The 22,492-nt window shown below is 40.4% G+C and overlaps 1 protein-coding gene across 1 annotated transcript in view; it reads left to right on the plus strand.

The window, feature by feature from the left end:
- Positions 1 to 1,872: 1,872 nt before the first annotated feature.
- RP2 (RP2 activator of ARL3 GTPase) overlaps positions 1,873 to 22,492 on the plus strand; it is a 43,397-nt gene continuing 22,777 nt past the window's right edge. The window contains exons 1-2 of the mRNA XM_079910267.1: positions 1,873 to 2,145; positions 19,829 to 20,494. Coding sequence (XP_079766393.1) covers positions 2,044 to 2,145; positions 19,829 to 20,494 — 768 coding nt within the window. The 5' untranslated portion in view covers positions 1,873 to 2,043. The remainder of the gene's footprint in view (positions 2,146 to 19,828; positions 20,495 to 22,492) is intronic.

The raw sequence follows: 22,492 nt of genomic DNA on the forward strand, positions 1-22,492 counted from the left end.
TATGCGGCTGCTTCCCACTAGCTATCTACCTTACGTTTGGTAGTGTATATATGTCCATGCGTCTCTCTCGCTTTGTCACAGCTTACCCTTCCCCCTCCCCATATCCTCAAGTCCATTCTCTAGTAGGTCTGTGTCTTTATTCCTGTCTTCCCCTAGGTTCTTCATGACATTTTTTTTCTTAAATTCCATATATATGTGTTAGCATACGGTGTTTGTCTTTCTTTTTCTGACTTACTTCACTCCATGACAGACTCTAGGTCCATCCACCTCATTACAAATAGCTCAATTTCATTTCTTTTTATGGCTGAGTAATATTCCATTGTATATATGTGCCACATCTTCTTTATCCATTCATCCGATGATGGAAACTTAGGTTGTTTCCATCTCCGGGCTATTGTAAATAGAGCTGCAGTGAACATTTTGGTACATGACTCTTTTTGAATTATGGTTTTCTCAGGGTATATGCCCAGTAGTGGGATTGCTGGGTCATATAGTAGTTCTATTTGTAGTTTTTTAAGGAACCTCCATACTGTTCTCCATAGGCTCACATAAACTTTTCATCTCACTCTGAGGAAGAAAAAGTGTGCACTGGGTGAAGACTCTGTTGCCTAAGATCTGGAACTTAAATTTACAGTAATTTCTAATACTTGAGCACATGCACTTTTCTTCCTGATTGTGCAATAAAAGGCAGGAAGTGAAAAAGGGAACATTCTTAATGCTCAAGTTAACTCAGAGGCTCATTTAGGACATACACTAGATGTGAATAAGTGTGGGAAAGCAGAAAGATAACCAAATTTGAGCCTAAACTAATCTGCATTTGATGTCTGACCAAATGCCAAAATACTGTGCTCAGAGAATTAAACCAACAACTTACCTTTTCTATTACACAAGCAATACATGTGTATTGCAGTAACATTCAACCCAAGTATAGCAAATGCTAATATTTTAAAAAATATCTTCAGACAAACCCTATACCATTTGCTGAGAACAGATCTGATAGTTTATATGGCAACGCTTGTGTCCTCCACCAGGCTATAAACTCCATGAGGAGAAACCCTTTACCATTACTCTTTCCCCCACCCCACCACCTCTGCCCCACTTTAGTCACTTTCTTTGGGAAAGAATAGAGAAAGGTTGTAAATGTTTCCTTCACTAGTGTGCAAGCATTCATTCGACAAACGTTTTATTGAGCAACTAGTGTGAAGTTGAGCAAGGCTTGGGGGATTAAATAAAAGAAAAAGACAGGGCTTTTGGTCTCAAGAAATTCACAGTTCCAATAAGGAGACGATACAAAAACAATTATTTTTCTAAGTTCTTGTTCAATTTTAGAGTCATTCGTGGAAATTCTAAGAAAGCACATAAGAGAGGGCAAGGAGGGTCGGGAAGGTCTTTGGGGAAATTTCCCGAGGAGGTAACACTGGCCAGACGTGGGGTCGGGGAATGGGTGACGAAGAGTGAGGCATGCGAATTTCATGGCCCTTCCTGCGTCAGCAGGAATTCCTGTTCCCTCCCAATTGCACCACAAAACTTAAGTCTAATGTTCAACTACGGAGCTTGGAAACTGAGAACCTAGGGCAAAACGACCTGTCTGCCGAGGTTGCACTCCCTGCAGCGGGACAGCCCCGCTGAGTCCTAGGAGGGGCGGGGCAGCGTTGGGGGTGGTGGTGGTGGCGGTGAGTGCATCTGGGCCGACCGGGCCCGCCCCTGGGGGCTGGCGCAGGAGCCGGGCGTGGATTGGCTGTGTGCGTAAGTCGGCCTCTCTTCATAGGCCGCGCAGGGCTGCTCGCGGGACTTGGATTGGCTCCCAGGGCGCTGAGCGGTCATTGGCTGCGGTGGGTCGTCAAGGCGACTGAGAGGAAAAAGAGAAGGGGTTTTGGGCCTGGCCGGCGAACCGAGGCTGCGGGCGGTTTGCCGGTTCCGCGGGGCGGTGTCCGGAGTGCTGCGGCACCCGGGACCCCGGGGTTCACGCCACAACTCCAGGAGGTGCCTGAGCCAGCGCGCCGGCGAGGAGTAGTGGCTAGTGGGACCCCGCGGGCCGGGACCATGGGCTGCTTCTTCTCCAAGACGCGGAAGGCTGAGAAGGAGTCGCAGCCGGAGGGCGAGGAGGAGCGGCCGAAGCAGTACAGCTGGGACCAGCGCGAGAAGGTAACCAACGTCACGTAGTGGCTGGTCTCAGCCTTCCCGAGCCCGCTCGGCAAGGGTCCCCAGCGGCCGGGCAGCGCTGAGGGGGCGGACCCAGCAGCTAACGCTCTTGCGCGCTCGCTCTCTCCCGCGAGTAGTTGAAGTCGGAGTGAATGACTTTTGGGGGAGCAGTGAAATTCAGCGTCAGAGAGGGCTCCACGGAGGGCGGTGCGGCGCTGGAAGGGGCCCTAGAGCTCATTGTCCAGGCAGATGGACACTTCGGGCTTTCCCTTCTCTGTGCACCCTGCCCTCCGGTCCAAGGATGGACTCCAGGGAAGGAAGGAGAACCCGAAATGCCCCAAATCTCACATCTCGTTTCACTCGCAGCTCCGAGCGGGGTTTTGTCCAGTCCTCGAGTTACACATGGAACTGATCTCATCTCTTTCGCGGCTTGTGTTCTTTCTGTGGTTGTTTTCTCTTTTGTCTGCCCTAGCCAGTAAATCTCTTTGGTGCCTCCTGATATATTCCACTGCTGAATTTTCTCAATGACGAAGTGGACCGTTTGACCTACAGCTTTGTATGACCTCCTCTTCCACTTACCCGAAAGGAATAATGAAAATGGAATCAGCCTTGGAATGTGTGTTAAGACCGTAAGATGAAAATAACCAGCATAAGCCAGGCAATATTTTACTGTTGCTTTCATGAATGAAAATGCCCTTAGTTTTACTTTTCTATATAGCCAGAAACGAAAAAGCTTTGAACACGTCCACTAGTCTTACACAAAGCGCACTTAGTCATAAATTTCATAATGCTTCCTCTTTCTACATAGTTCTCCATTTGTGTTTAGTAAAATACTTTGATCCATCAATTATTTTTCTCATCCAAAAGAAAATAAAGACTTTTAAATGAGTGTTATGAACAGTTAACTCCTTGCTTAATAAACATATCTGTATCCATGACTACTTTATAGTAAATGTCTTACTAATGTTTTGATTTCATAGACCATCCTACATGATTTCCAGTCCCCAGCAGAATGTATTCACATAAACTTGGTTCTCCAAGTGTCAGATTTTAAAAATTGGACGCTTTTTACAGACTCCTCAGCCCCATCTTTCTGCCCCTGTTTCACAGGGTTGCATGATCTGTTTATTAATTCTCTTTTATCCATACTTGATAGAAGCATTTTATAATGTAACAGTGGAAAATACTATATTTTCTGTCTGAAAACAACCCCTTTAAAAATTCTCCTGGACTATTAGAGAAAGAATTACCAGCTTACATTTTGAGACAGTGGAGATACCACATTTCCCAACATTGCTTTTTCTTTTGGGAATTTTTTCTTTTTCTTCTGGAATTACTAAGAATTCACTCTAGGGTACCTCTAATTTATGATAGCCTGCTAAATTTTATGTGATTTTAAAGATTTTTTTCTAGCTCCTTACCTCTCATGAGGTCAGTATGGGTAGTGTGCAAATGTTCTGTATTAGTCCAGTGATACTTTTACTGAGTTTAGCATGGTCTTGCTTGCTCCTAGAAGATTTTAATTGTACCTTAAAAAGAATGGGATGCAAATGCAGCCCAGAGAACATAAATGAGATACGTTGGATGTATATTAACAGAATGGTTTGTATTAAAAGTTTAGGTCTCTAATGTGATCATGGACTATAACATAAACAATTTTAAAGTTATATCAGACAATTACCATTCAACTTGTAAGACTTAGCTGTAAAAAAGAAAGTACAAAAAGAAAAAGAAAAGTGCATTGCCTGAAAAGTTTCCTTGCAACTTGGAAAAGTGGTGTTTAGATTTTTCCTTAGGTTGTGTCATCAGAGTATCTTTATTGAGAGGCACCCTCTGGGTTTTGGGTTTTGACTTGTGTAATTGGGTCAGTCTTAGGGGACTGAAGCTAGAAGAAATTGTCTCAATTAGAAAGAATGTTTGGGGACTCAGTGTTGTCATGACAACTGGTATACTGTAATCAACAGTGTAAGAAGCTCATTTTCTATTGCTGACTTGGAAAAAAAAGCTTATTGTACAATTACTACATTGCCATGATGAGAAATATTTTTGGATTGTAAGATCTGTGTTTAAATCATTTGGAAGGAAATGCTTTTATCCTTGTTATCTGTATGCTGCCTCCCATAACTAAGCAAATTATTCAATATATATGTTCTCAAACACCAAGGAAAACTCAAAATTATAAGAATTATTTTCCCTGCCCTTGAAGAGCTGACTGGCTTTTTTGAGTTAAAACAGGAAATATTTAAGTATCACGGGAAGATGAGTAGTATAGAAAAGTAGCTTTCATCTTCTAGTTATTCATACCAATACTCTTTCTAGACAATAGAAATGATGGCATAGGTATGAAAATTGTGATTTTGAGTATGGACAACACATCTGTGTCCATTCAGGTTCCTCAGTTATAAAATCAAACCTGGTAAAAATTTCCCTACTGTTTAATAAGGTAAAGGCCTGTCCTGAGGGTTAGACAGTACTGGTCACCTCTGAGGATAGAACTTGGGCCAGAGATTGGGCAGGACAGAACCAGTCTTAGTATAAGGCAGATCATAATTCCCAGAGTTGTTCTTCAGTGGAAAGGGTGGCTTTGTGAAGAACTGATCTCCATGTTGGTCAAAACATTCAGGCAGAGGTAGGATGGAGACCTACTAGGAAGAAGTGTCTGCATTGAGTAGGGGGCTAGATGCTGTTTTTAGCCTTTTAAGTACGTGAGGTATTCTAGTTATCCATTGTTGCATACCAAACCACCCCAAAACTTAATGGCATAGAATAATGGCAAGTACTTATTTTGCTCACAACTCTGCAATTTGTGTAGGGCTTAGCTAGGTTGGCTCTTTGCTTTATCTGGCATCAGCTGCAGCAGCTTGACTGGGGGTTGGAGGATCTGCTTTCAATATGACTTAATCACAGAGCTGGCTGGCAAGTTGATGCTGGCTTTTGGCTGGAAGCTCAGCTGGGGCTAAGGGCCAGAGGCCTCTTCCTGTAGCCTGGGCTTCCCCACAGCGTGATGGCTGGGTTCCCAGGGCAAGTGTCCTAAGAGAGACTGGCAGAAGCTGCATGGCTTTTTCTAACTAGCCTCTTAAGTGATGTAGCATTACTTCTGCTATATTTTGTTGGTTGAGGCAATCACAGATGTCCACCTGCGTCCAAGGGGAGGGGACCTCTTGATGGGAGAAGTGTCAAACTTGTCGACATGTTTTAAATCCTTTACATAAAGTTGTTGCTGCTTAAAGGAAGTAACTAGTTCTTTGTTTATTCATTTTAAAATAGCTTTATTGAGATAAATTCATATGCCATACAGTTTACTAATTTAAAGTGTACAATTCAATAGTTTCAGCAAGTCCACAGGGTTATGTTACTATCACTATGATCTAATTTTAGAACTTTTTTATCCCTCACAAAAGAAACCCAGATCCATAAGTAGTTACTCCTCACTCCTCCTAGCCCCTAGAATCTACAGTTTTACTTTCTATCTCTATAGATTTGCTTATTTAGGACATTTATCAGTGGAATCATACAATATGTGGTCTTTTGTTACTTTCACTTAGTGTGTTTTTGAGATTCATTCATATTATAGCATATATCAGTAGTTTATTCCTTTTTATTGCTGAATGATATTAACAGAGTAGATATTTTATTTCATTTTATTTATAAATAAATTTTATTTTACTGTCCGTTTTGTTTATCCATTCATTAGTTGATGGACATTTGGCTTGTTTCCACTTTTTGGCCATTACAAATAATGCTGCTATGAATATTTGTGTACAAGCTTTTGTGTAGACATATGTTTTAATTTCTCTTCGATATATACTTAGGAGTGGAATTCCTGGGTCGTATAGTAACTCTGTGGTTAACTTTGTGAGAATCTGCCTAACTGTTTTTCAAAGTGTCTGCACCATTTACATTTTCACCAGCAGTGTATGGGGGTTCCAATTTCTTCACTCATATAAAGTGGGAAAAGGGGAAAAGTGCATGGAGTGGAAAGTGTATGGGATTGGGGTTTTAATTTGCATTCTGCCCTGTACTATATCTCACTGGTCAAGTCATTTAGCTTTTCCAGCCCTCAATTTCCTAAGATCCCTTCCAGTTCTTTAATTCTTTGAGCATCTTAAGAGAAGAGGTAAGCATCAGTAGAAGCATTCAGGCACATCTGAATGAACAGAGAGAATGGGATAGGATGTAAAATTAGATTAAAAATCAATTAGATGATATGAATTCTATTTTGTGGTTATATATTTAGCAACATGGTGTGTTATATAAATATAATACTTCACCTTCTCTTGTCATCAATGTATATAAGATCAAGGTACTGGTATTTGTTATTTTCACTCATGAAATTACCTTTCAGCTACATAGCTATGTTGCCTTGAAACTGACTTAACAATGTTTAAGTTTTAAATAATTGGTTATTTTAATTGAAGTGTAATTTACATAATGTAAAATTTACCCTTTTGAAGTGTACAGTTCTATGAGTTTTGACAGACAAATACAGTCATGTAACTATCACCATAATCAAGATATAGAACAGTACCATCATCCCCCACAAATTTCCTCATGCTCCTTTGTAGTCAACTCTGCCTCCACCCTCTGATCTGTTTTTTATCCCTATAGTTTTATCTTTTTGAGAATGTCCTATAAATGGAATCATGTAGTAGGTAACCTTTTGAGTCTGGCTTCTTTCACTTAGCATGACACATTTAAGATTCATCCATGTTGTTGCATGTATCAGGAGTTCCTTTTTATTGCTGAGTAGTAGTCCATTTTATGGATTTACCACATTTGTTTATCCATTCACCAGTTGAAGGACATTTAGGTTGTTTACAAATTCTGGTAATTATGAATAAAACTACCATAAACATTTGCATACAGGTTTTTGAATAAACATAAGCTTTCATTTCACTTGAGTGAATACCTAGGAGTAGGATTTCTGAGTCATATGGAAATTGTATATTAAACTTTATAAGAAAGTGCCAAACCCTTTTCCAAAGCAGCTGTGCTATTTTGCATTCCCGCCAGTAATGTATGAGAAATCCAGTTTCTCTGCATCCTCACCAGCACTTGGTATGGTCAGTTTTTAAAAAATTTTTAGCCATTCTAATAGGAGTGTAGTGGTATTTCATTGTGGCTTAATTTGCATTTCCCTAATGACTAATTATTTGTGGAGCATTTTTCCATGTACTTATTTGCCATCTGTATATTTTCTTTGGTGAAGTGTTTATTAAAACCTTTTGGTCATTTTTTTTTTACTGGGTTATTTGTTTTCTTATTATTGAGTTTTGAGAGTTTTTTATATATCCTGAATACAAGTCCCTTGTCATGTGTGTCTTGCAAATATTTTTTTCCCAAATAATGACTTGTCTTCTCTTAATAGTGTCTTTTTTTTTTAAAAAAAGATTCACATTTTGTTTATTGTTTTTTTGCTACACAGCGTGCAGGATCTTAGCTCCCCAACCAGGGATCGAACCCACACCCCCTGCAGTGGAAACTCGGAGTCTTAACCACTGGACCGCCAGGGAAGTCCCTTAATAGTGTCTTTTGAAGAACAAAAGTTTTCAAAATTTAGATAAAAGTCCAATTTTCAATTTTTTCTTTTATGGATCATGTTTTTGGCTTCACATCTAGGAAATCTTTGCCTAACCAAGATTACAAACGTTTTCTCCTCTGTTTTCTTCTAGAAGTTTTAGACTTTTTGGTTTTATGTTTAGGTTCTATGATCCATTTTGAGTTAATTGTTAAATATGATACAAGGTATGGGAGATTCTTTATTTTATTTTTTACATATAGATGTCTAATTGTTCCAGCACCATTTGTTGAAAAGATTATCCTTTCTCTATTGAACTGCCTTTGCACCTTTGTCAATATACACATAAGTCTGTTTTTGAATTCTATTCCATTGATTTATTCACCTAGTAAACATTGGCTTCTGTTTGAATATGGTTGAATATGAGGAAGCAGCCAAGAGAATATACTTAGGAGCCAGACTGCCTAGGTCTGAGACTCAGCTCAAGCATTTACTATGTGACCTTGGGTAAGTTATTTACCCTCTGGGTGCCTCAATTTTCTCATCTGTAAAATAGAGATAATTATAGTATACAACCTTCATAGGGGTTTTTATGAGGATTGAGTGAAAGATTATAAAGCACTTAGAATGGTGCCTGGTGCCTGTATAGTGCTCCTTATACTCCTGAGTCTTATTTTGAACTTCTACCCAGACCAGATTTCCATTAAAACTAACAAATGCCATTATTTCATCTTAGGTTATCACTATGGAAGTTTAACTGTGGAGGTGAATTTTAATGAAAAATTTGCATAACTGCTCAGTGAAAGAATAAGATGTTCACTTTTATTTTCTGTTAGGAAAATAATACTTACCTTAGTTTATTAGCTATATCAGGTGAATTCCAACTCCTGAAATGTTTCTTTGATTTTTGAGAGTATATCCACTACCTTTCAAGGATTGTAGTTAGAAATATGACCTAAACTAAGCTCATTTCATAAGTGATTCTTGTGAAAAAGTAGTTTAAAAACTTCACCTTTCGTGTTTGTGATTTTGGGCACTTTGAGAACTAGTAACTTTTACAAAATTATTATGGTACTAAGCTTCAAGTTTTTTATTGTCACTTTTTGTTTTGAAGAGCTTTCAGGAATTGTTGAGAAAGTAAGTACAGCAATGTAAATCCTAAGTTTCTCCTTTGTAGATCATAATGATAGTCCAAATAATTTTATACTATAGAACTCTTTAGTTATAGGATTAATTTCACCCAGTGAACTACGAGAACTGAGGTGTCTAGATAAAATATGTAGAGTAGTAAATCACATTTAATTCCTCAGCATTGGCAGCAGTTATGGACTGAATGTTTGTGGTTCCCCACCACACCCCACCCTGCAATCACCTCCAAATTCATATGTTGAAACCCTAACTCCCAGTGTGGTTCTGTTTGGAGATGGGGCCTGTAAGGAAGTAATTAAGATTAAATGAGGTCATGACAATGGGGCCTTGATCTGATAGGATTAGTGTCCTTATATGAAGAGGCATCAGAAAGCTTGCCATGCACCCACCCAGGAAAGACCATGTGAGGATAATTCAAGAAGGCAACCATCTGCAGGACAAGAAGAGAGGTATCACCAGAAGCCAACCACAATGGCACCTTGATTTTGTACTTCCCAGCCTCTAGAACTGTGAGAAATAAGTTTCTGTTGTTTAAGCTACCCAGTCTGTATTATTTTGTTATGGCAGCCAGTCTTGGTCTGTTCAGCCCATTGTAACAAGATACCATAGACTGGGTGGCTTAAACAACAGAAATTTATTTCTCACAGTTCTGGAGGCTGGGAAGTCCAAGATCAAGGTACCCACAGATCCAGTGTCTGGTGTCAGAGATAAATACAGCTGGACATTGGTTAAAGCAGTGAAAACAGATTTTTGTTCAGTAATTACTGACGGGGGAAGGAGCTGAGCTCCATTCTGATTTGTGCAGAGGTGACTTAAGCCATTTAAGGAAGAATGAGGGAGCGGGGAGAGCAGGGACTCAGTAGAGTCAGAGAAGTGAAAAATTACAAAGTTGGTCTGTGTAAATAAGATTAGGTCAGTCGTGTTAGCTGGCAATTTTATTTATTTATTTATTTATTGCGGTATGCGGGCCTCTCACTGTTGTGGCCTGTCCCATTGCGGAGCACAGGCTCCAGACGCGCAGGCTCAGCGGCCATGTCTCACAGGCCCAGCCGCTCCGCGGCATGTGGGATCCTCCCGGACCGGGGCATGAACCTGTGTCCCCTGCATCGGCAGGCGGACTCTCAACCACTGCGCCACCAGGGAAGGCCCTAGCTGGCAATTTTAGAAGTTAGGATCTTATCCTCCCACAGAGACTGGTAAACAGAGGCCCTATCCTTCCTAATAATTACATTTCATAGGAATGGATCTCAGGTCCTTGAGAAGGACACTTCTCATTAGTAAGAGATACAGTCACAATTGTAAGCCCTTTTTAGTAAATGCTTTAAGACAGGGAGGTCAGTGGCCTATCATCAGATGTTGGCTAGAACAAATAGTAAAATTTCCTGCAGAGTTGAGCTTCCTCAGGCAGGCATTTTAATGGGGACCTGGGGTCATTCTAGGGACAAAGCCTTGTGCTAGTAGAAGCCATGCTAGAGTTTGGTCAAGTCTGTTAGTGCAGGGATTTGGACGGACTTGCAGTGTGCCAAGAGTTCTGCAGTTCTTACTGGTGAAAGCCTGCTTCCTACTTGTAGTCAGCCGCCTTCTTGCCATGTGCTCATGTGGCCTTTCCTTGGTGCCTGCCTGCATGGAGAGAGAGAGAGAGATCTCTTCTTATAAGGACACTAATCCCATCGTGAGGGCCCCTCCCTCATGACCTCATCTAAATCTAATTACCTCCAAAAGTCCCCACCTCCAAATGCCATCACATTGGGGGATTAGAGCTTCAACATATGAATTTTGAGAGGACACAAACATTCAGTCCATAACACAGCCCAAGCAGACTAAGACAGCAGCTCAGTAATTTTAAAGTTAAGAATAGATTTTCTTTCTGCATTTGCAACAGGTCTCAACTACAAGTACTAATATAGTACTAATTATAATATATTATAATTAATATAGTTGAAATTTCTGTTTAATACTGTACACTTATAATATATATCATTTCCCATGCCAAAAAAATTAGCTGAATTCCTTTAAGTAAGAAGTATTAACTTTTATTTTTTATCTTTATCTGAACAGTGGTTTGTTTCCTATTTAATTCAGAGATAAATATGCTTGCAAACTTTTGAACTTGCTGTCTGTGTCTTAGGCAAAGATAATTTGGCCAGAATCTTGAAGCCCAAATCAATTCTCCAGGAAAATACCCACAAAATTTTATGTAAAATTTTTAAGGAGTTTCTGGTACAGTGAGAGAAACCATAAACTGAAGCTTGAAGATTCCCCTTGCTCATTGAGTTTGAGGCCTTGGTAGAGACAGGCCAACTCCTGGACTCCTTTTCCAAAAAACCTATTGGTGGCACTCTAGATCATCTCATTCCCACTGTGGGAGGTAGACTGGTGCTGAGAAGACAAGCTGAAGAAGATCAGAGAACGTTTTTTATCCTCCTTAAGGCCTAAAGCAGAACCACCTTAAACCATTCTAGCATGTTCCTGAGTCGATCAAGATCCCATTAGCCTACTCCATGACCACATTCCCATCCCCTTCCACTGGCTCTACCAAGTGGAAGGCAGCCTCAGCCTCCTTTTACTGCAGGTAGGGACAGAAGAGTATGTAAAATGGAGAGACCCAGGACTGACATTAAAAGGAGTGCCTCTGCCTGGCTTTGTGTATAATTATCTTCCTACTCAGAAGTTGGCCAACTTGAACAGTGACCTAAGTGAATGTCCCTAAAAATACATTTCAGAGTCTGTCTTCTTTGGGGATGAAGTAGAGAGATGGGGTGTGGAGAAGTGTATAATCATCAATCTCAGTTACGCTTCATATTTGTTTATTCAAGAGATACCTGGAGACCACCTACTTCTGGTTATACTCTGAGGTAATGAAGATTAAGTAGTTAAAATGGGTTCAATAAGTATGTGTGCAGGGCCTCTGTGGTGCCAGGCACTGTTCTAAGTGCTGGGGAAAACAGGTGAACAAAACAGATAATCCCTTCGCTCATGTAGTTTATGTTCTAATGGAGGGCAGTGGGGAGACTGACAATAAATACAGTTCATATATAGTGTGATAAAAAGAAGCTAAGTGCTTTGGAGAAAAATAAAGAAGGGTAAAGGGGTAATATTATTGGAGGAGGTGTTTCTGTTTTAAATAGATTGGTTATAGGATTCAAGTCCAAAGTTTTAGATACATAAGGGGATGCAGATTGGTATTTAATGTAATGTAGGTACTCAGAAAAAGGAGAGCAGGCTTCTGGTTGAGGGAACCGGAAAGCGTCACAGGAAAAGTGTGACAGGTGGGCAAGTATAAGAACTAGGAGAAAGCCTTCTGGGCAAAGGAGAATCAGAGGGCATAGACAAGTTACAGCAAGTGTGTCAGATCTACTGAAGAACAAAGTTCCCATAGCAGGGTGATAAGAGTTAGGACTAAAATGTGAGTTGATATCACATAGTAGTGACTTACATTGAAAGGTTTTCTAATGATGAACCATTTTTACACAACCTGCGACAAATCCAACTTGGTTGTGGTGCTTTCTCTTCTTCTAGGATTGATTTAATTGACAATTTTTTCAAAACATCTATAGGCATGAGTGAAATGGACCTAAAATTTTCTTTTGTTATGTCTTTGTTTTTCTTATTTCTTGCTGGACAGACTAATAGCATGAATTAGGACTGTTGCTTCTTTTTCTATTGTCTTTAAAGGTTTGCATAAAACTGGGATGAATAAAACTAGAATCTGCTTATAAAACCATCAGAGTCTTGTGTTTTCTTTGTGGGAACACTTTAGCCACTGCTTCTATTTCTTTAGTAGTAATAGCTTTTTATTTAAGCTTTTAACTTCTTCTCAAATTCGCTGTGGTAAGTTATTTTTTAAAAGATGCATTCATTTCATGGACAAAATGTTTTTTAACTTGGTATATAGTTGTTGTTTTTCTCTCTCTCTTTTTTTTTTTTTTTTTTGCGGTACGCGGGCCTCTCACTGTTGTGGCCTCTCCCGTTGTGGAGCACAGGCTCCAGACGCGCAGGCTCAGTGGCCATGGCTCACTGGCCCAGCCGCTCCGCGGCATGTGGGATCCTCCCAGACTGGGGCATGAACCCGTGTCCCCTGCATCGGCAGGCAGACCCTCAACCACTGCGCCACCAGGGAAGCCCAGTGAGGTTGTTTATTCGAGATGTTTCCTGTTTCTTAAGGTGGGCTTGTATTGCTATAAACTTACCTCTTAGAACTGCTTTTGCTGAATCCTGTAGGTTTTGGGCCATCGTGTCTCCACTGTCATTTGTTTCTAGGTATTTTTTGATTTCCTCTTTGATTTCTTCAGTGATCACTTCGTTATTAAGTAGTGTATTGTTTAGCCTCCATGTGTTTGTATTTTTTACAGATCTTTTCCTGTAATTGATATCTAGTCTCATAGCGTTGTGGTCGGAAAAGATGCTTGATACAATTTCAATTTTCTTAAATTTACCAAGGCTTCATTTGTTACCCAAGATATGATCTATCCTGGAGAATGTTCCATGAGCACTTGAGAAAAATGTGTATTCTGTTTTTGGATGGAGTGTCCTATAAATATCAATTAAGTCCATCTTGTTTAATGTATCATTTAAAGCTTGTGTTTCCTTACTTAGTTTCATTTTGGATCATCTGTCCATTGGTGAAAGTGGGGTGTTAAAGTCCCCTACTATGAATGTGTTACTGTCGATTTCCCCTTTTATGGCTCTTAGTATTTGCCTTATGTATTGAGGTGCATAAATATTTACAATTGTTATATCTTCTTCTTGGATCGATCCCTTGATCATTATGTAGTGTCCTTCTTTGTCTCTTCTCATAGTCTTTATTTTAAAGTATATTTTGTCTGATATGAGAATTGCTACTCCAGCTTTCTTTTGGTTTCCATTTGCATGGAATATCTTTTTCCATCCCCTTACTTTCAGTCTGTATGTGTCTCTAGGTCTGAAGTGGGTCTCTTGTAGACAGCATATATAAGGGTCTTGCTTTTGTATCCATTCAGCCAATCTGTGTCTTTTGGCGGGAGCATTTAGTCCATTTACATTTAAGGTAATTATCGATATGTATGTTCCTATTACCATTTTCTAAATTGTTTTGGGTTCGTTATTGTAGGTCTTTTCCTTCTCCTGTGGTTCTTGCCTAGAGAAGTTCCTTTAGCATTTGTTCTAAAGCTGGTTTTGTGGTGCTGAACTCTCTCAGCTTTTGCTTGTCTGTTAAGGTTTTAATTTCTCCATCAAATCTGAATGAGATCCTTGCTGGGTAGTGTAATCTTGGTTGCAGGTTTTTCTCCTTCATCACTTTAAATATGTCCTGCCACTCCCTTCTGGTTTGCAGAGTTTCTGCTAAAAGATCAGCTGTTAACCTTATGAGGATTCCCTTGTGTGTTATGTGTTGTGTTTCCCTTGCTGCTTTTAATATGCTTTCTTTGTGTTTAATTTTTGACAGTTTGATTAACATGTGTCTTGGCATATTCCTCCTTGGATTTATCCTGTATGGGACTCTCTGCACTTCCTGGACTTAACTATTTCCTTTCCCATATTAGGGAAGTTTTCAAATATAATCTCTTCAAATATTTTCTCAGTCCCTTTCTTTTTCTCTTCTTCTTCTGGAACCCCTATATTTCGAATGTTGGTGTGTTTAATGTTGTCCCAGAGGTCTCTGAGACTGTCCTCAGTTCTTTTCATTCTTTTTTCTTTATTATGGTCTGCAGTAGTTATTTCCACTATTTTATCTTCCAGGTCACTTATCCATTCTTCTGCCACAGTTATTCTGCTATTGATCCCATCTAGAGTATTTTTCATTTCATTTATTGTCTTGTTCATCGTTCCTTGTTTCATCTTTACTTCTTCGAGGTCCTTGTTAAATGTTTCTTGCATTTTTTCCATTCTATTTCCAAGATTTTGGGTCATCTTTACTATCATTATTCTGAATTCTTTTTCAGGTAGACTGCCTATTTCCTCTTCATTTGTTAGGTCTGGTGGGTTTTTATCTTGCTCCTTCATCTGCTGTGTGTTTTTCTGTTTTCTCATTTTGCTTATCTTACTGTGTTTGGGGTCTCCTTTTTGCAGGCTGCAGGTTCGTAGTTCCCGTTGTTTTTGGTGCCTGTCCCCAGTGGCTAAGGTTGGTTCAGTGGGTTGTGTAGGCTTCCTGGTGGAGGGGACTAGTGCCTGTGTTCTGGTGGATGAGGCTGGATCTTGTCTCTCTGGTGGGCAGGTCCACGTCTGGTGGTGTGTTTTGGGGTGTCTCTGGACTTATTATGATTTTAGGCAGCCTCTCTGCTAATGGGTGGGGTTATGTTCCTCTTTTGCTAGTTGTTTGGCATAAGGTGTCCAGCACTGTAGCTTGCTGATCCTTGAGTGAAGCTTGTGCTGCCGTTGAGATGGAGATCTCTGGGAGATTTTCTCCATTTGATATTATGTGGAGCTGGGAGGTCTCTTGTTGGCCAGTGTCCTGAAGTTGGCTCTCCCACCTGAGAGGCACAGCACTGATTCCTGGCTGCAGCACCAAGAGCCTTTCATCCACAAGGCTCAGAGTAAAAGGGAGAAAAAGTAGAGAGGAAGAATTAGTAGAAGTAGGAAGAAAGAAAGGAAGGAAGGGAGGAAGGAAGGAAGAAAGAAAGAAGAAAGGAAGGAAAGAAGGAAAGAAAGAAAGGAGGGAGGGAGGGAGGGACGGTGGGAGGAAGGAAGGAAGGAGGGAAGGAAGGAAAAAATAAAGAAAGAAGAGAAAGTAAAATAAAATAAAGTAAAATATAAAGTTATTAAAGTAAAAAATAATTATTAAAAAAAATTAAAAACAACAAAAAATGGACGGGTAGATCCTTAGGACAAATGGTGGAAGCAAAGCTATACAGACAAAATCTCATACAGAAGCATACACATGCACACTCACAAAAAGAGGAAAAGGGGAAAAAATCATAAATGTTGCTCTCAAAGTCCATCTCCTCAATCATCAAGTTGATTGTGGAGCTTTAATCCGCTGCTTCTGAGGCTGCTGGGAGAGATTTCCCTTTCTCTTGTTTGTTCTCACAGCTCCCAGGGGCTCAGCTTTGGATTTGGTCCCGCCTCTGCGTATAGGTCGCCGGAGGGCGTCTGTTTTCCACTCAGAAAGGACGGGGTTAAAGGAGCTGCTGATTCGGGTGCTCTGGCATACTCGGGCCGGGGGGAGGGAGGGGCACAGAGTGCTGGGCGAGCCTGCGGTGTCAGAGGCCGGCGTGCGTTCTCCCGGGGAAGTTGTTCCTGGATCCCGGGAACCTGGTAGTGGCGGGCTGCACAGACTCCCCGGAAGGGGGGTGTGGATAGTGACCTGTGCTCGCACACAGGCTTTTTGCTGGCGGCAGCAGCAGCCTTAGCGTCTCCTGCCCGTCTCCGGGGTCCGTGCTTTTAGCCGCGGCTCGCGCCCGTCTCTGGAGCTCCTTTAAGCAGCGCTCTTAATCCCCTCTCCTCACGCACCAGGAAACAAAGAGGGAAGAAAAAGTCTCTTGCTTCTTCGGCAGCTCCAGACCTTTTCCCGGACTTCCTCTTGGCTAGCCGTGGTGCACTAACCCCTTCAGGCTCTGTTCACGCCGCCAACCCCAGTCCTCTCCCTGCGCTCCGACTGAAGCCCGAGCCTCAACTCCAGGCCCCGCCCACCCAGGCGGGTGAGCAGACAAGCCTCTCGGGCTGGTGAGTGCCGGTCGGCACCGATCCTCTGTGTGGGAATCTCCCCGCTTTGCCCTCCGCACCCCTTTTGCTGTGCTCTCTTCCGCGGCCCCGAAGCTTCCCCCCTCCGCCACCCGCAGTCTCCGCCCGTGAAGGGGCTCCTAGTGTGTAGAAACCTTTCCTCCTTCACAGCTCCCTCCCACTGGTGCAGGTCCCGTCCCTATTCTTTTGTCTCTGTTTTTTCTTTTTTTCTTTTGCCCTACCCAGGTACGTGGGGAGTTTCTTGCCTTTGGGGAGGTCTGAGGTCTTCTGACAGCATTCAGTAGGTGTTCTGTAGGAGTTGTTCCACGTGTAGATGTATTTCTGGTGTATCTGTGGGGAGGAAGGTGATCTCTGCGTCTTACTCTTCCACCATCTTCCCCTCGTCCAGCACTGTGTTTTTAAAATTTTCAAATAGGCAAGGATTTTTTAAAGTATCTTTTGTTATTAACTTCTAATTTAATTGCATCTTGGTCGCATATAATAATCTGTAACTTATCTAATATTTAAAATTTGTTGAGGCTTTCTTTATGATCTAGTACTAGTACATGATTTTTTAAAAAATCCTTCAATGTGTGCTTGAGAAAAAATGTGAGTATACTCTGCTAGTTGTGTGCAGAACTCAAACTTATTCATTGTGTGGTTTGATCTCCTAGATCCTTGTTGAGTTTTTTTTTTTTTTTGGTTCACTTGACCAATCAATACTTGAGAAGCAGCATTAGAAGAAACTCCTTAGATTTTAAGTTGCCAGTTCTGAGGATTTGGAGAGGTCCTGAACCACTGTCAAAATTAATCCCCACCCATTTTTCTCAGCTCTTCGCCAGCACAGGGTTTCTGCCCTGACCGGAATTTGCTCCCAGGGAAATCTGGACCAGAGGTCTGAGTCCTAGCAGGTGTATGGGAAGCATTGTTGTCTCAAGATTTGGGAAGGGGAGAAGCAATAGAAGAAATCTGAGTTTCCTTTTCTGTTTTCTGTTCCCACACCCACCACAGGGGTGTCTCATAGTTTCCCCTTTTCTTGGTGTTTTTCTTACTTGGTCCATTTGAGATTGATCTTGGATAATTGGGAGCCAGCCACTATGCTAGTTCAGTATCTTGATAGAGCCCAAACTGGAACACTGTACCTTTATATATGTGTGTCACCTGTAAAATCCTAGAAATGGAATAGCTTGAACACCTCTTCCCACATTAAACCTGTGCTGCCTCTTATATTTTCTTTTTTTTTTTTTTTTGGTGTGTGGCACTACCAACATCCAGTCACATAAACCAGAGCAGTGTTTCTTCAAACCTGTGGGTGGGATAATAGAAAATATTTGGGGTTTAACACAAAATAAGGGTAAGTATTATTTTGTGAAACTTTTCTTTCATTGGTATGTGTACATGTACAAATACTCATAAATACGTGTACTGGGCTGTGCTGGAGAATGTACTAATGTGAATTGTAGTCAAAAAGGTTGAAAAATACTGGACTAGATAACTAGGAATCATTTTTGACCCATCCTTCTGCCTTACCTCCTACAGCCATTGAATTACTAAATCGTCTGATTCTCCTTCCTCAGTATTTCTCAAATTCATTCCATCTTCCTCTTCCCTGCTAACCACTGCTCTAGTTCCAGCCCTTTCTGGATGACTGCAACTGCCTCTCCGATTCACACGCCACTTGTCATTATTCTTAGCAGAACAATCTTCCTAAAATGTAAATTTTGCTTATTTAAATCATTCTGTGGTACCCCTTTGTCCACGGAGAACTTCCAAGCTTCATAATATGGCCTCTGCCTACCTCTCCAGCTTCATTTGCTCCCATTGCAGTATCACTGGTAACACCAAACCACGTTCACTTTTCCTCACACTCCCTGAAGAGTTTTATTTTATTTCATTCTTTCACTTTTGCCTGATATGGGAAGGGAGGATCCTTTACTCCTACCCCTTTTACCTGGTGAACTTCAGCTTATTCATTCTCACTTTGCACAGGAAGTCTTACACCCCTACCTCCCCTGCGCCTGGTGTCCCTCCTCTGTATTTCCAGAATATTCTGAGCATCTCTCATTACACAGCCAGGTGGTTTTAAAATCATTTGTTTAGGTTAGTGTTCACTTTTTTTATGGAAAGAGTTGGTCATATTCATTTTGGTGCTTAAAACAATGTCTGGCTCCTATTGGGTGTTCAAATGGCTGAATGGCTGAATGAAGATCTAGAAAGTTAAAGTGCCTTTTTCATTCATGTTGCTCATAGGTGACAAAATTGAGACTAGAAAACTGTAACATCTATATTTTTGATCACTCTGCTACAGTTACTATTGATGACTGTACTAACTGTGTCTTCTATTGCTCATGCTACAGACCAATACTACTTCTAGTACATTGTGTAAAACTGATGAGTACAACATTTGTTGTGTAATACTGAATAAGTCACTTTAAGCTAGTTTGCTAACGATTAAGATGATTAAATTATCCTTTGTAAATAATCAAGTTTTTGTGTACCGTACCTATGGGAGCCTGTTTCTGGTACATGAATAGTTTTGTATGAAATTTAATATTCACAAAGAGGTTAAGACAGTGCAAGTAGATTTAAAAGTAATTTAGAAAAATCAAAATGGTCTTTTAATGACTATATTTTGAGAGGTCAGCTAAAATTTAAAAAATAATGTAACAGATTCCAGACACACTGTGTAAAAGATTCTGTGAGCTTTAGTTTAAAATGCCTAAAGATGGAAATGGTGAAATTTGAAAATTTTACATTGTAGGAGTAGCTCAGTAAATGTTTCAATCAAATTTGTAGATGCAAATTCTGACATATAGTGATTCTTGGGCCTTCAGGTGCTTCCATTTTCTGTAGCATATTGCAGAAATCAGTCAGGGTTTAGAAACTAAGACCTAGGCATCAATTTATGGAAAGATACAGAAACATATTCCTATCTGGGTGTATTTCCAAGTTCAGAAGTTTTAAAGACGCAGAAGTTTTTTAAAAGTGAAGCATCAGAAAAAGAAAAGGCTGAAAGCTGAAATATTCCTTAATATCATCCAGTATGCTGTGTGTATGTATGAGAATTTCCCCAATTGTTTCCAAAATGTACTTTTACAGTTGATATGTTAAAACAGGATCCAACAATGTCCACACATCATTTGGTTGGTATGTCCTGAGTCTTTCTTTATCTATAACAGTTTCCTCTCCCTTTCTTCCCCTCATGCCTTTTATGTATTTATTTAAAAAAAGTTTTTTGTCCTGCTCATTTTCTTATTATGTCGCAAAGTCAGTAAGAGTTGGAACATTATTTTAGCAATAAAAATCGTTCCTGACTCCCAATAGACAATTAATGTTTGCTGAATAATGTCAATAATACTCAAGGTCTGTGTTTTGTTCCTGCAGGTTGATCCGAAAGACTACATGTTCAGTGGACTGAAGGATGAAACAGTAGGTCGCTTACCTGGGAAAGTGGCAGGACAACAGTTTCTCATTCAAGACTGTGAGAACTGTAACATCTATATTTTTGATCACTCTGCTACAGTTACTATTGATGACTGTACTAACTGTGTCATTTTTCTGGGACCGGTGAAAGGCAGTGTGTTTTTCCGGAATTGCAGAGATTGCAAGTGTGCATTAGCCTGCCAACAGTTTCGTGTGCGGGATTGTAGAAAGCTGGAAGTCTTTTTGTGCTGTGCCACTCAGCCCATTATTGAGTCTTCCACGAATATCAAGTTTGGCTGTTTTCAATGGTACTACCCTGAATTAGCTTTCCAGTTCAAAGATGCAGGGCTCAGTATCTTCAATAATACCTGGAGTAACATTCATGACTTTACACCTGTGTCAGGAGAACTCAATTGGAGCCTTCTTCCAGAAGATGCTGTCATTCAGGACCATGTTCCTCTACCTACTACTGAAGAGCTCAAAGCTGTCCGCCTTTCCACAGAAGCCAGTAGAAGTATCGTTCCAGTGTCCCGGGGTCAGAGACAGAAGAACAGTGATGAGTCATGCTTAGTGGTATTATTTGCTGGTGATTATACTATCGCAAATGCCAGGAAATTAATTGATGAGGTAAGGAGAAGAGAGAGAAGAGAAACAGACATACACCTACATAGAAACACACCACTTTCTGGAGAGCGTCCATTCTTTTCAAATTGGCTATTAGAAATACAGGCAATCCTTAAATTATAGTCCTCTGCCCCCTACAGATTTATCTGCAAGCTAGTTGCTTAGGCCTCAAATACTTTCCCAAAGAAACTTTTTAAAAACAATTCAATTCAGGAAGCATCTGTTAAGCACTCATTATGTGCAGGTTACTCTGTCACCATCTTTCATTGATTATAGGATGCACCTTTGTTTTCCACAGTTTTGCTTCTCTGAAATGCATCTTACAATTGATGGCAGTTTAGAGCTGATGAAATATATGCTGGGAGTGGAGATAAATAGACAAAATTCTCTACCCTCAAAGAACTTCCATTCTTTATCATAACTGATTTCCATGGGAGCTCACAAAAGTAGTACTGCAAAGTAAAGCGTGACCTTTTATAATTATTTAGTGGGGAAATTTATTTGGAGTTTTTAACTGTTTAAGGTGTGGGGAAGGCATTTAGGCATACAACTTTTGGAGCCCGTTTTGGCTGAGAGCAACCTCCACATTACTTTCCTTTGCCTTATTGCCATGAAGAGGAAGTTGGTGTGAAACAATGAGGTGGCAGCTGCGACAGCAGAGATTGTGGACTCATGAGCAGGGGCTTTTAGTGCTTTCAGGAGTAGAGAAGGGTTCTTTGGGTAGCAGCTTTCACTTGAAAAATAAATGGGGATGTGGAGGTTAGGGGCTCCAGAAGCAGCAGTTCCTCCAGTGGGGAGGCAGCAGTAGGATGTATTGATTAGTCATTAATCAGGCTTTCTTCAGAAAGAGTCTGTTTGAATTTAAAAATCAAACTTCCAGAAATGGAGAGGTGAATGGAAAACTCTCTTTGAATGGATTTTTTTTTAAGTTGTAACACTTCTGTCAAAAGGAACGGTTTTAGAAAAAAAAAAAAACTAGAAAAATGACCACCTCTCTGTAGCTTATACATTCTACAATGTAGAAAACCCATGTCTGAAATCCACAAAGTATATCTGAGGTCCAGTTTTAAAAACAACAGAAGCCAAGTATAATCTTAAGACTTTGATATTTTCTTTCTTGATTATGCCAATCTGATAAAAATGTGCTATGGATCTGGTGAGATATAGAAAAAGTGCTCTGGCACCATTGTGTGCACTTTTTGCAATATGACCAGGAAGAGTGATGTTCTTTAGATGTCCTTCTGGATTACAAAATAATTTAAATAAAAATCCAGCAATAACAGTAACAAAAATGATGACAATAATAATAGCTAGCAGTTGATATAGTGTTTATTATACGTCAGGTGACTGTTGTACAGTATTTAAGTGAATTAACTCACTTAATTCAGGAATAACCTATGAAATAGGTGCCATTGTTTCTCTTTATACAGATAAGAAAAATGAGCCACAGAGAAGGTAAGTAACTTGCAAAAGGTCACTTGCTGGTAAGTAGCAGAGCCATGATTTAAATCCAGGCAGTTTGGCTTTGTAGGCCATAGTCATAACCCTTAAGCATGATGCTATTATGCTGCCTCAGTGGTAAAGGAAGGTTGATAAATGCCTGGTGGAGATGGAATGTGACCGAAAGTGTGTGGAGGCAAGGCAGATACTACCCTCCAGCCTAGAAGGAAAAACCCTGGGACTTTTTGGCTAGAGTTATCCTGACTAATTCTGAAATCACAGAATTAAGAGAACAAAAAGAAGAAAATGCTAAGTACATGTGAAGAGGGTATCACAGCGTGCTGAAAGACCGGTAAGTTACATATCAAGAGAGCGATTACATATTTTTTAAAAAGTGAAGCTCAAGTTCCCTGGAAAATATGTGTAGAAGCTAGTTAATGCTGAGACAGAAAAAAATGAAACTTGAGTCTTTTCTCGTATCATAACACAAATGTCTTAGAACAGCTTAGACTGGAACTGTGATTGCTAACTCTGGTTTTGTTAAATCCTAGGAGTAGCACA

Source organism: Stenella coeruleoalba (genome assembly GCF_951394435.1).
Source record: "Stenella coeruleoalba genome assembly, chromosome: X".
Taxonomy (NCBI): Eukaryota; Metazoa; Chordata; class Mammalia; order Artiodactyla; family Delphinidae; genus Stenella; species Stenella coeruleoalba.